At 36.6% G+C, this 12,595-nt stretch overlaps 1 protein-coding gene across 3 annotated transcripts in view; it reads right to left on the bottom strand.

Annotated features, from left to right (window-relative positions):
- ttll7 (tubulin tyrosine ligase-like family, member 7) overlaps positions 1-12,595 on the bottom strand; it is an 89,966-nt gene that overhangs the window by 53,916 nt on the left and 23,455 nt on the right. For all 3 annotated transcript variants that reach the window (XM_058792204.1, XM_058792203.1, XM_058792202.1), the window contains 3 exons: positions 11,760-11,976; positions 10,519-10,683; positions 9,038-9,196 (listed from right to left, as the gene is read on the bottom strand). In XM_058792204.1, coding sequence (XP_058648187.1) covers positions 9,038-9,196; positions 10,519-10,683; positions 11,760-11,976 — 541 coding nt within the window. The remainder of the gene's footprint in view (positions 1-9,037; positions 9,197-10,518; positions 10,684-11,759; positions 11,977-12,595) is intronic.

Genomic DNA, 12,595 nt, shown 5'->3' on the forward strand with positions numbered 1-12,595 from the left:
CCTAGAGTTTCCACTCACTGAACCACAGCTTTTATGACTTAATTAAGAGCATAAAAATCAAATAGAGAAGTGTGACGACTAATGCACACTCGGAAAATCAAATGTAGCCCAACAGTGAATGTGTTAGATACGTATGGGTACATGTATGGAAAAGCAGGCTTCTCATATCATGACGCATGTGTTGCATAATTTATGGTCATCCTTTGAGGAATCTTAAGGAAGTTGGCAGTTTTAAAATTCTGTTTCATGCATGAATTCCTAATGCTCAAAACCAAATGCATAGTGGTTAAAAAAATAAATAAATAAAAGCATTTGGTAGAATTTCAAAATATTTTTTTTAAAGAGCTTTTAAAGTTCTTCTTCCATTTTTTATGTTCTTCAAAAAAAATAAAATATAATAAAGTATCTTCATTATGTGCTGTCATAAACTCTAAAATGGCCTGAACAACAAATTTAAATTAAAAGGATGGTTAACCCAAAAATGACAGATCCTGTTGTTGCTGTGTTTATTACAAACAGAACACAAAATAGAACAATTCATAGTATCCCAAAAAAATTTAAAAAGTCTGTTTCTCACACAAAACTATCACATGATTTCACAAAACACCAAACTGTCCTTGAATGACAACAGCAGCAGTGTAACCATTATTTAAACAAAAAAAAAAATTATTTTTGTATTACATGAAAAAATAACAGCGTACGAGTTTGGAATGACATGAAGAAGAGTAAATAATCAAAGAAAAAAAATGTATTCCTCATGACTTAAAGATTTCTTGGAAATTCAAAAATAATGTTAAAAAGAATACCGCAAGAGAAGTGTTAGATAAGACGAACGTGCTTTCGAACATCTTGGGTGTGCAGACGAGCTCTTAAAGCTCTACTTGACCCGCGCTTGGCAAACACTTGACAAGCACTTCCTGTCCCTGGATGCTTGCTGCTTCTCTAATGATTGTCAGAAAACCGACTGCCTCAAGGACACAACCTTCACGAGAGCTAAACATAAAATGAAGTCAATTTGTTTTATTTTTTTTTTCTCTACCTTGTCTTTATTGCAGGTACAGTCTCTACAATAACACTGAACCCACAGAATCAGAGAGACAGAACAGAAGATTGTTTAAGATCACTGCTAGTGCATTTCTGTTAGTGAGAATGGACCTAAAATACAACCAGCATCAGTGTGAGTGTGAGCGGGGGACAGTAGCTATACTTTGTGTATATACATTTGTCCACTGAAAAGAGCGGACACACTTTAAAAAAGAATTCACACATAAAGCAAACTTTTCTTTATCCTAAAAATGCTAAAAGTTTTCTTTTAGGGGTACAGTAAGTTAAAAGAAGTACGTATTTTACACATTTAGTTTCAGTTTTAAATTACAAACAAAAAACGTATATATTTTACATATCAATAGATTACATATGTCTCTAAATTACGAATATTTTTCACTTTAATATATTCCACATTATGGAAAAAAAATTATGAGCGACATTTTAAACAAAGAATTAAAACACTTTGTCTTCCAGACTAGCACATTACGCTAGAGTAAATACCCTTCACCTTTTTCAGCATCAGCACATGTATGAAATTCCATTGCTACATGAATAATATTAATAATCAATATTTATCTTCGTTTACCCAGCATCTTAAATGGATTTTTATTTTTGCGCTTTCAAATCAAATGTCTAATTTATTGCACTTTACACAATACACACTGCTTCAAAGCAACTTTACAAAATATAATGTTAATATTTCTTGCTATATTCATGTCGCATTTAGCAGATCACAGCTTGGTGACAATACAAGCAATCAAGCAGTTATACAGTATACTGTACTATACTATATACTGTATGTATGTGTATATATATATATATATATATATATATATATATATATATATATATATATATATATATATATATATATATATATATATATGTATAATATATCCAACTTTATATATAGAGCTGTGCAAAATATAGCTTGTAATGATCACACAGCTGAACTTTTCTATACAGTATATATTGCTTCACGTGAGTATAATTCTATGTAAATTAGAATGTACTATATCCAACTTTTAATATATCGCTGGGTGATAATACAGTTTAAAATATTTCAACAGTTAAGTCGAGCAATTTGGTTGAGATTTGCTATAAAATACATACAGTGTCGCTTAACGTGCTTATCACTGTGTATTGTGGGATGGCCTTCTTAATGAGGGATACATGCAATGCTGCATTTAACTCTAGAAAAGTAGGCAGCATAATGTTGCCACTTACATTTTGAAACCTCTGCCTTGTCTTAAAATGCTTTCTAGGTAGGCAGCTCACCAAGTTTTGGAAAATAAAATGCATGCATGCAGACACTAGTCTACTAACAGAGAAGCCATGTTTCCTCTCTCTCTCTCTCTCTGTCTGTCGCTGTGCCTTTGCATTATTCGTCATGCCAGCTTAACGGCTCCAGTGTGAGCAGTTTCTGGAAAGAAAAGAGGGGGGAAAGACAGAGATGGCCCAGGGGGGGAGTGATATCAATGTTGCGCCACAGCATTTGACTAATGGCTATTCAAGTCCCTCAGATGCTTCTGTCTGACCTGTGGAGTGGACGAACCTTCCCAGCAGCCCTGTGAACGAGCAGCGCCCAGATTAACATGTTAATGATGCGCTCTGCTGAAGACGTGGACAATGGTGCCTCACCACGTCTAGCGGATGATGTGAGGCGAGCTAAAGAGAGTGAGGTTTCTCCGGTTTCCATGTTTGTGTTCCTGCTCGTATCAATGGCTCAAATGTTTTGAATGTCAATGGAAGGAGAATAAAACCCGCAGAGAAGATAAAATCAGTACAAAAGCCTCAGAACATTAGCTGTTCGGCCAGAGCTAAAGTGCTTTTGCAGCCTGCAGTGTGTGTGTGTGTGTGTGTGTGTGTGTGGATGTGTTTGAGTGAACGTGAGCCATCTTAGCTGTATGTGTTCAAATGTGTGTTAAGTATTTATTTAGCCAATTTGTGTTTTTGAAGGCGCATATGTGTTTAACATTGTGTGCTTGAAATTGTGTGTTAGATCCATTTAGTCACTGCATTTGAGTGTTGTTTGAGTTGTTTTAGTGTACTGGTTTTTGTGGTTTACGGGGACAAAATCTGTATAATAACATGGGTATGACAGAGGTATTACAATTTGAAGGTGGTTTATGAGGACACTGCCTATGTCCCCGTAAAAAACAAAACACTTAAAAAACATACTAAATGGTGTTTTTTTTTTAATCTAAAAATGCAGACAGTCTCCTGTAAGGGGTAGGGTTAGGTGTAGGGTTGGTGTAGGGTTGGTGTAGGGCAATAGCACATACAGTTTGTACAGTATAAAAACCATTACGCCTATGGAGAGTCCCCGTAAACCACTAAAACAAACATGTGTGTGTGTGTGTGTGTGTGTGTGTGTGTGTGTGTGTGTTAATTATGAGATGTATTTGTATTACAGTTTGCATTAGAATGCTGTCGTGTATTTGAGTATGCTGGTTTTGTGTAGCAATTGAGCAACTGATGTTTATTTGAGCTGAGGTCCTTTAAAAACACAAGTTTTAGAGCTCTCAGTAAGAGCTGTGTGTGAGAAAGAGCTGTCAGTTTAGAGGTATTGTAAAACCCCAGCTGACATTTCAGCCTCATTTGCAAATAAGAGGAAAAGGAAACTGCAAATAAAATGAAAAACATTTGATAAGCGGTGAAGAAAAAGGAGAATATGACATTTCTCTGTCAGAGTAAGAGGTTACATTTCACTTTTTTGTTGCCACTGCGGCAGACACTAAAGTGTCTTGATAAAAGAATCATAAGACCTGCGGATGCACTGAAAACTGAATAAATTATAATTGTAGATCAATCATAACAATTTCAGCTTCAAAGAAATAAATTTTATAGAATATCTGATAAGGGTTAGCCATCAAAACTGAAATTAAATAGAGGACGATGGAGGAAGTTGAAAGAATACCGTAGCGGACAATTCCCAATATTTATCCACTAAGATTACGACAGTCAGCTTTGAAACTTTCATAAGAGAACAGACAGCAGACATCACACCTCCTGCCTCTCTCCGTCAGACGCTGCAGTGTGGATATGTGTCTTGACTAATCACTCGAAATCGGAAATAAATGTTCGCTCAGTAAATGTAGCGTGAAAAAGAAACAGCTTTTTTTCCCCCTCAGTGAGGAGCTTGTGGGATGTTAATTGATGGGAGTTTGTGGCGGCTGCTAGTAGCACTGAGGGATCATTATCACTGGGGCTGAACGACTGCATCTACCGCCACAGTTTGTGTTCTCCTCCCAAAACCTGCAAAGAGACACGAACAGTGCCGGAGAACTGACGGCGAATGTCCGTCTACGCTAGACGTTCCTAAAACCTGCAACAAACTTTCACAATGACTTGACTCAAAACAACAGGGGTTGAGGGAATCCACTTTTATCCACATACATTGAGCTATGGTGCTCGTGTGGGACATAGAAGTTCAAATATAGCCTGCAACCTTATCCAATTGCATAAAATTCAGAAAAAATGCCACGTACTGTAAGAAGTTCCTACTTCTTTGGATTAAAATCCAGTCTGCAACCTGAATCTATTACCTTAATATAATATCTCCTCCTCTCAATTAAACATTTTAGCATCTCAAAGCCCAAAGAATAAAGTAAAAAAAAAAAAATGAAAGAAACTTCCCTAATGACTTCTCAAATGTTTGTCTATAAAAAGCTGCAAAAGTTCAAATAAAAAGACAATGCCAGATAAATTCTTCAGTGACTCGCCTCAAAACAAAATTAAAAGCCACAATCTTTTCTTTACCCCTCAAAAAAATAATAAATCTAGCCCAAAACCTAATCCTAATACCTTAAAAATATCTCCTCTCTAAAGTATCTCAATTAAAAAGTGGTTAAAGAGAGAGAGAAAGGAAAAAAGAAAAGAAAATCTGAACCATGACACAAACTTCCCCAATGATTTGACTTAAAATAATAATAAAAGACTTTGTTTTACTTTTCTTTCGGAGCCATGGCTTAGCAGTAACCACATATGCACCATACTCTTGTGGTGCTCACATGGGAGTTGTAGGTTTGAATCCAGTTTTTAATTCCCTTAATAAAATCCCCTTTCTAATGTGTCTATCAAAAAAGTGCCAGTGTCAAAAAGCCCGAAAATAAAATGTGAAAAATTTCCAGTTTCTAATAAAAGATCAAATTATTCGGAGGATTTAACCAAAAAATAAATAAATAAAATAATAATAATAATAATAATCCCAAGGCATGTCACATTCTAGAATGGGTTAGTAAGATGGAAGCTGCAGCCAGAAGTTTGGGTTAAAAGATTTAGGTCATGCTTTAACTGCCACACAGAAGTGTAGGCGATCCAGAAAACCTGACATGGAACTTTCTGGGCTAGCAAACGGCACGTTACCCCACATGTACGCGCGCCAGCATTCCTGCATCCTAACCGTCTTAACTCACAGTCCTGACCTACATTTCTGCAGCGTGTCTGTCAAACAGAGGAAAGAGGGGAGAGAGTCTGCTCTTGCTCTGGTGTAAGCAAACTCAGCCCGGTGTTTATGCTGAACGTCGGTGGTGAATACGCTGCTATTTAAGCATTTATCCTTGCTGTTGTGCAAGAACCCCACTTCAGATGTTAAAACACACAAGGTGGCCATTTCCTCAAGCCAAAAAAGTGTTCAAAAATCGGCAGGGCTGCCAATATAACATAGAAAACTCTATTATATAAATATAACGCTTTTTAAAAAGCATGTATTTAATCATGACCCTTGGCCAGTCTGCAGTCAACATCAAAATCACTTTTACTGAGCAAAAATGTCAAATGAGCAGAAAAAGAACTGTTCACACAGGACATATCCATGTACCCAAACAGTCAGAAACACTTTTCACCTGACACACCATCGTAAAAACATGGCCTGAGGTATCATGGGAAAATACTGCAGACAAAACACAAAAACATGCAAACAGGCTCTATGTCTGACAGACTGATAATAATTGCAGAATGGATTGCTGTGGTCAGCTTATTGTTCAGTGATATCAAAACCAAACAAAGAATATTTTGACTTATTACAGCTTAGATTACAAATTCTATATCTTCATTAGTCTTCCCCTTTGGCGTGTGATCAACCTTGTTGGTTGTTTAAATGTAAAAAATGATGCTTAAATACCTTATAATGCTAAATATGAAAAAAGGGTTAACAAAATATGTACATAATTAGTAAAAAAATGAAAGACGTTTTTTATAGAAGTGAGCACATTTATTTGATTAAATATACAGTAAAAACAGTAATACTGCAAAATATTAGGGTTCTTATATTAAATATAATGGTTCTATTACATATTAAATATAATTATTACTATCAATGTTGAAAACTGTTTTTGCTGCTTCAAATTTTATAAATCGTGATACATTTTTCAGGATTCTTCAATGAATAGAAAGTTATTTCTATTATTATCAGCAGTTATTTGAAATAGAAATCTTTTGTAACATTATAATTGTCACTTTTGATCAATGTAATGCTGATCATGTTGAACAAAAAATATGAAAGGTAGTGTATCACAGGTTCCACAAAAACATTAAGCAGCAAAAACGGTTTTCAATATTTATAATAATAATAATAATAAAACAGTGTTTCTTGAGCACCAAATCAGCATATCAGAATGATTCTGAAGGATCATGTGACACTGAAGACTGGAGTAATTCAGCTTTGCATTTTAAAATATATTCAAATAAAAAAAACAGTTATTTAAAATTGTAATAATACATCATATCACAATGATATACTGGTTTAACTGTATTTTTGATCAAATTCATACAACGTGAAGGTGAAGAGATTTCTTTCAAAAGCATTACAAAATCGTAACTAATTCAAACGTTTGACGTCAATGCTGAAACAACATTGTGATACCAACACTGATTCTTCTTGTAAAATAGAAACAAAATTCAACAGATTCAGCCTTGATCCATGATAATGACTCACCCGTGAATAAAGGTTTAAATGCCGGAGGAGTTAGAAATGTTCAGTGTCTTTACAATTCACCAAAAATGATAGTTGCTATACATTTTTTAAATGTTTTTAATTATGCAATAACCATAACAAACACATGGTGAAGCGGCATAGTCAGCACAATCACTTTATGTTTGTTCAGTTAAAAGATGCACATGCTGGGAACGGCTGGAAAATGTTGTTTAGATGACTGTCATCCAACATTACAGAACACCACAGCAAAAGGAAATGAAAATGAAAAACAGAACAAAAAAAAAAAGCCAAACCCCAGAATCTGAGGAACCAACTGTTTTCAAACACACAAACAACTGCCTCTTTAGATCATCTTTCAGTGGGAGTCCCTCATTTAGCTGAATTACATGGAATGTTTTGCCTTAAATGGTGAAAAGTTGAACAAAAGGACGCAAAACCCAAGACATCTTGAGCAAGACCAAGGCGAATGCATCTTATTCCCATTTCCACAAAATTAAACTGGGTAAATCAGGGATGTCCAGCAATCATTCCGCTCTATATCTTTGTTACAAAACCTGCTGAGCTGCCTATCTAGACAGCACTTTAAGGCCTCATAGGCATACAGCTGATGTGAGGCCAGCTCTGAAAGATAAGCAGAAATACTGCACTTCTAAGATATATAAGATACCAATTCTACAGGAATACTGCATGTATCCTTTATAAATTAGACAATACCTGAATTCACTGCAACGCGCTCAGTAAAAAAATTATTTCAAGATGGTAGATAACATTGATTCAGTAACAAAAAACATTGATAAAAAATAGTTTTGTTAAAACATTAGCAGTTTATCCAATATTAATGTGTGCCATGTGTGTACCTTTAAGTTTATTAGCGTAAAAGCCAACATATTTAGTGCTAACAAACCAGATGTTCCTACAATACAGCGTTACATTTACAATACAATACAACACAATTCTAGATCTTAGGTCAATTATCAATTTTTGCTTTTATTATGCAATTAAAACATTTTAAAGGGATCATGACATGGATTTTTTTAATTATTTTTAAATGTTCCCTGAAGTTTACTTTATAGTGTTAATAAAGTTTTTTCACAAAAAACAAATAAATATTTGGAAAAATGTATATTTTCAATCCTCACTCTGACCTTCTTTCTAAAACGACCTGTTTTAAGGGGCGGGTCCTTTTAGTCCTCTCAGTAAAGCCACTAGAAGGCAAGCCTGCAACCATTAGCCGTTTTTTTAATGGATGTCAATGGAGGAGAGGCTTTACTACGCTGAATAAACAGCTTTTTAGAGGAAACGGCTTATCATTTAATGAATCGACAGCCTATCTGCTAATCTTCAACATGTTTTACTAAACAATACTTTTGGATTGAACTATTTTTAGAGTTTACCACGAATCCTTCTGATATCTGTACAAAGACGTGATCGAGCTGTTTAAACCAAACGCGTCAAAATGAACGTTCTTTCACTCCATTTTTCGTATTGATGACAGACTCAAATGTCATCTAAATGCTCATCTGTATACTGTATCCAGTGTAGACAAGATAGCGACAGTGATTGTAATTTCTATTTGCTTTTTTTGCTTGTAATTTCGTTAGGCGACTGGATGCCAGCGGGCGGGGCCTATGGTGAGAAGATGACTATTCGTCGATGTCTTGCTCTGGAGGCAGTGTATATGCAAATGTTTGTGCCCAGGTGATGTACCTCAGATTAGACTGAATAAATACATGCTTTTTGTATAATGATAAGGGTGTTTTAAGCTATGAAACTTGCAGGATGTTATTATATTCCTCACATCCTCATTTTCATTCCTGTCAAAAGTCTATCAGTAATTGAGATGTTTTTTTTATTTTATTTCGTCAACAAAAATTTGAATTAAAACGTACCATTGACCAAAATATGACAAGATAAACGTACATAGTATATAGCATATGCAAATGGCCTTTCTACTTTCTACAAGTGAGGACACTCAAATGTGAACTGCATACTGTATATCAAGTGTGGCGGATCAAAAAGTGAAATGATTGAGGACAGAAGGTGAAAACAGACCTCTAGCAGCCAGGGTTTGAGTTTGCGGTCCAGGATTATGTCAAATCCAAGAACTTCAAAGCAGACGCTGGCGCTCCCTGGTGGCTGGCCCGGGCGGCACATGCGGTAGGCGTGGAGCACATGTGGTTCGGCCACTATCAGGGTCTTCACCACCAGCTCCTGCGAACACATGCACAAAACACGCATTTGTTATATAAGACCACACAACAAATTTAAACAACTCCAATCAGTGCATTGAAAATTGAATGTTGTGAATTGAATTGCTCCAATCACAAGAAATGCATGACATTGTGTTAACTCTCAGTGAGGACATGCTCGTGAAATCTCATTGCATGTGCAAACAGCCCGTATGAGGGACTCATTAACATCCCAGCTCCCTGAAGAGACATGATAGGTCAAAGACTGACAGCACGCTACGCGAAGACAGGGGCAGATCGTAGGAAGACAGGAACAGACGGCCTGTATCAGCTGCTGTACACTCTTATCAGAGGTCTGGCAGGCCGGCGGTCTCCCTGCATGATTAAACAGAGGCTGTGTTGAAGTATGAGGGGCAGATAACCGGCGGGACGTTTGCTGAGCGTCCCGTGGACCCCAAACGTGCAGTTCCGGAGAAGCAGGTTAGATCCCAGCATGCATCCTCCACAGAGAAGAGAAAGAAGTGTGTGTGTGTGTGTGTGTGTGTGTTTGTCCTCAGCTGAACTGAAAATGTTCATGCATATCTGTTCTGACATATAAATGAGAATTTAACATTAGTTATCAGTAGAGTCTGATTCTGATTCGGAGAAATTACTTCAATAAATAAGGACAGCTTGCGGGCCAATAAAGAGGCACTGGATTACAGAGAAGATGCACACTGGGTAAAATGTAACACTTGTGAATGCTTGGCAAAGGAGTCAATAAATACAGTGCAATGAGTGGATGAGCTCTCCATTTGAAAAGATGAAAGAATTACAATTAGATCAAAAGAGAGAAGTGGACAACAAGGAGGATGAAACAGAGGAAAGATAAGGGCAGAGCTGTCACACTGGTAACACTCTGACAGGAAACAGATTTGTTTTTTAAAGGAAAATTTGATACAATTGAGAAACTGGAGCCAGGGATTAATGTAGGGCTGCGTGAGCTATCGAATTCTGAAAAATACGGCAAATCTCGATAAGATAAGGGTCGTGATATGCATTGCGATATGAAATTAAAGCCATTAATCTGTAGTTAATGGAAATGTGGAGAAAAGACTGGGTGTGCAATGTCTTTTGATACGTGTGTGAACCGATGACATCGTATGCATAAAGAAAAGCATGAAAACATTTTTAGACGTTTTACAATTTTTGTAGAACTTCTATTAACTTCACACATTGCTCATGGCACGGGAAGCTAAAAATTCCAATTACATAATCTTTCATTGTGTCTCATTATCGAACATTGTATCATGTAGCCCTAGATTGAAAGTTATTGAAGAAGCAATAGAAATAAAAACAACTCACTGAAACATCGCCCCAGAATTTGGCCACGTCGTAATCGTTGGTTCGAAGGAACTCTGTGAACCAACCAATAGAGCGCTTGCTGCCTTTGTCCACGGTTTCATCTCGCTCAAAGTTCTCGTTGTGTTTATTTACGGAGTAGTTGGTCAAGTGCATGTAGAGCTGGTTCTGAGGAAAAGAATAAAGGTCCATAAGAGCGTACAACCATTATTATAAGAATTGTCACATTTATGGTCTAAATAATTGATAGTTTACAATGAAAACATTTACATAAGAATATTTTATGAATTATGGCTTGCACATTATGGCCTGTCATGCGAATCTCGTCAGTAAAGCCGGTTCTGGGATTAGTAGCAAATCTTCTTCACGTGCTTTCAGATGGAACGGCATTTAATACAGAGCCGTAGATCACTTACAATCTACACAATATCGCGTTCATAATCGAATGCGATTCAACTGTGATTATGAACACAATATTGCGTGGATTGTAAGTGATCTACGGTATTGATTTACTACTAATCACAGAACCGGCTTTACTGACGAGATGCGCATGACAACCGCATGCGATTTATCATGCAGCCCTACTATGAATATATGTAATGCGGCATTTTACACAATTTTTTTAACGAAGATTTATGCATACTTCATAATGTGACAACTTGACAACATGCTAACCCAGGTGAAAAACAAGTGCACTTCCATAATGTACTTAAAGGGCTCTATTTCGCGCACTAATTTTGTACTCAATATACTAAAAATGATCCTTTAGTACTTCTTAAGATAAACTTAAGATCATCTAAGTGTACTCAACTGTGCTATTTTGAGACACCATGAATATGAACTAAAGGATCATTTTTAGTATATTAAGTACAAAATTAGTGCGCGAAAATAGAGCACTTTAAGTACATTATGGAAGTGTACTTGTTTTTCACCTGGGAAAATGTATTATGTAACAATACACTCAATATTCACCACAATTACAATTACATATGGTATTTACTCTTACTAATGTCTATTATCTCAAGTACGTAGAAGAGCGTTAAAGTCAATATGAAACAGCATTTGCAATTGCTTGAATCCATCGGGAATTGACTGGACTGTGTCTATAAAAGTGTCTATATGTCTACCCAGTTTTATAGAGTGGAGGATTCTGCTTAGTTTATTTTGATGTTGTGTTGACTGTCCATTTACTACATAGAATTAACATTTTCATGTCATTTACATGTTATTATATGCAAACTCACCAAGTTGGACTCGTTTGGTGTGTGGTATTTCTCTGTACCCATTCGCACCAGGCCGTCGTTGTAGAGGAAGACACGTAGTGGATCACAGGAAGTAACAAGAATGTAGAATCTCAGGTCAAACTTGTAGCCCTCCATGAGGAAGGGCTTGTCTAAGTATTCCTGCACAATGAAGTGATCCTGGACCGGGAGCTTTTCACAATTGCGAATCAGAGATATCCTGGGAAAAAATGGATAAGATTCAGCGCACATCCCAAAAATGTGCTGCATATTTTATTGTTGGTTAAAAATCCAAAGCAGAGAGCGAGTTTATTAAGGTGCTGTCTCTATCGCTGGTCCCTGGACCCTGACTAGGCCCAGGTTAATAGGACCAGACGTCTTGGTCTGTTTCAAGCCCTGCCATCATTTATTTCCTTTGGTTCTGAGCTTGAACAGATCTCCAGCTCTTGGCTGTTATAGTATACAGACGACGATGCGTTTACCAGTACCAAACACATGAATAAGTGAAGCTTGGATGTTTAACAAACAAAGGGGCCTTAGAAAAACCAGCTTTGACGGTAAAATATACGGCCATTGGTCTGCATTAACCTAATTGGTTGCATGTTTCTTTTCGTCCGGTTTCCATGTGACCTCAGAGTTTACCTGAGACGTCAACTTTCCAAAGACCACAAGCTGCTGAAGGAGGGCTCGATCATCACAGTTCATTTGTTAGCTATGTCAGCTGATAAATATTGCAAAAGAATTTGTTTGCTTGGTCTTGCTGCAATTAGATGCAGAGGTTCAGGACAATTAAAACACAGCTGAATGTTCTCTAGAACTACGTTGTTACGAAAGATTCT

Source organism: Onychostoma macrolepis, chromosome 11 (genome assembly GCF_012432095.1).
Source record: "Onychostoma macrolepis isolate SWU-2019 chromosome 11, ASM1243209v1, whole genome shotgun sequence".
In the NCBI taxonomy this organism is placed as follows: domain Eukaryota; kingdom Metazoa; phylum Chordata; class Actinopteri; order Cypriniformes; family Cyprinidae; genus Onychostoma; species Onychostoma macrolepis.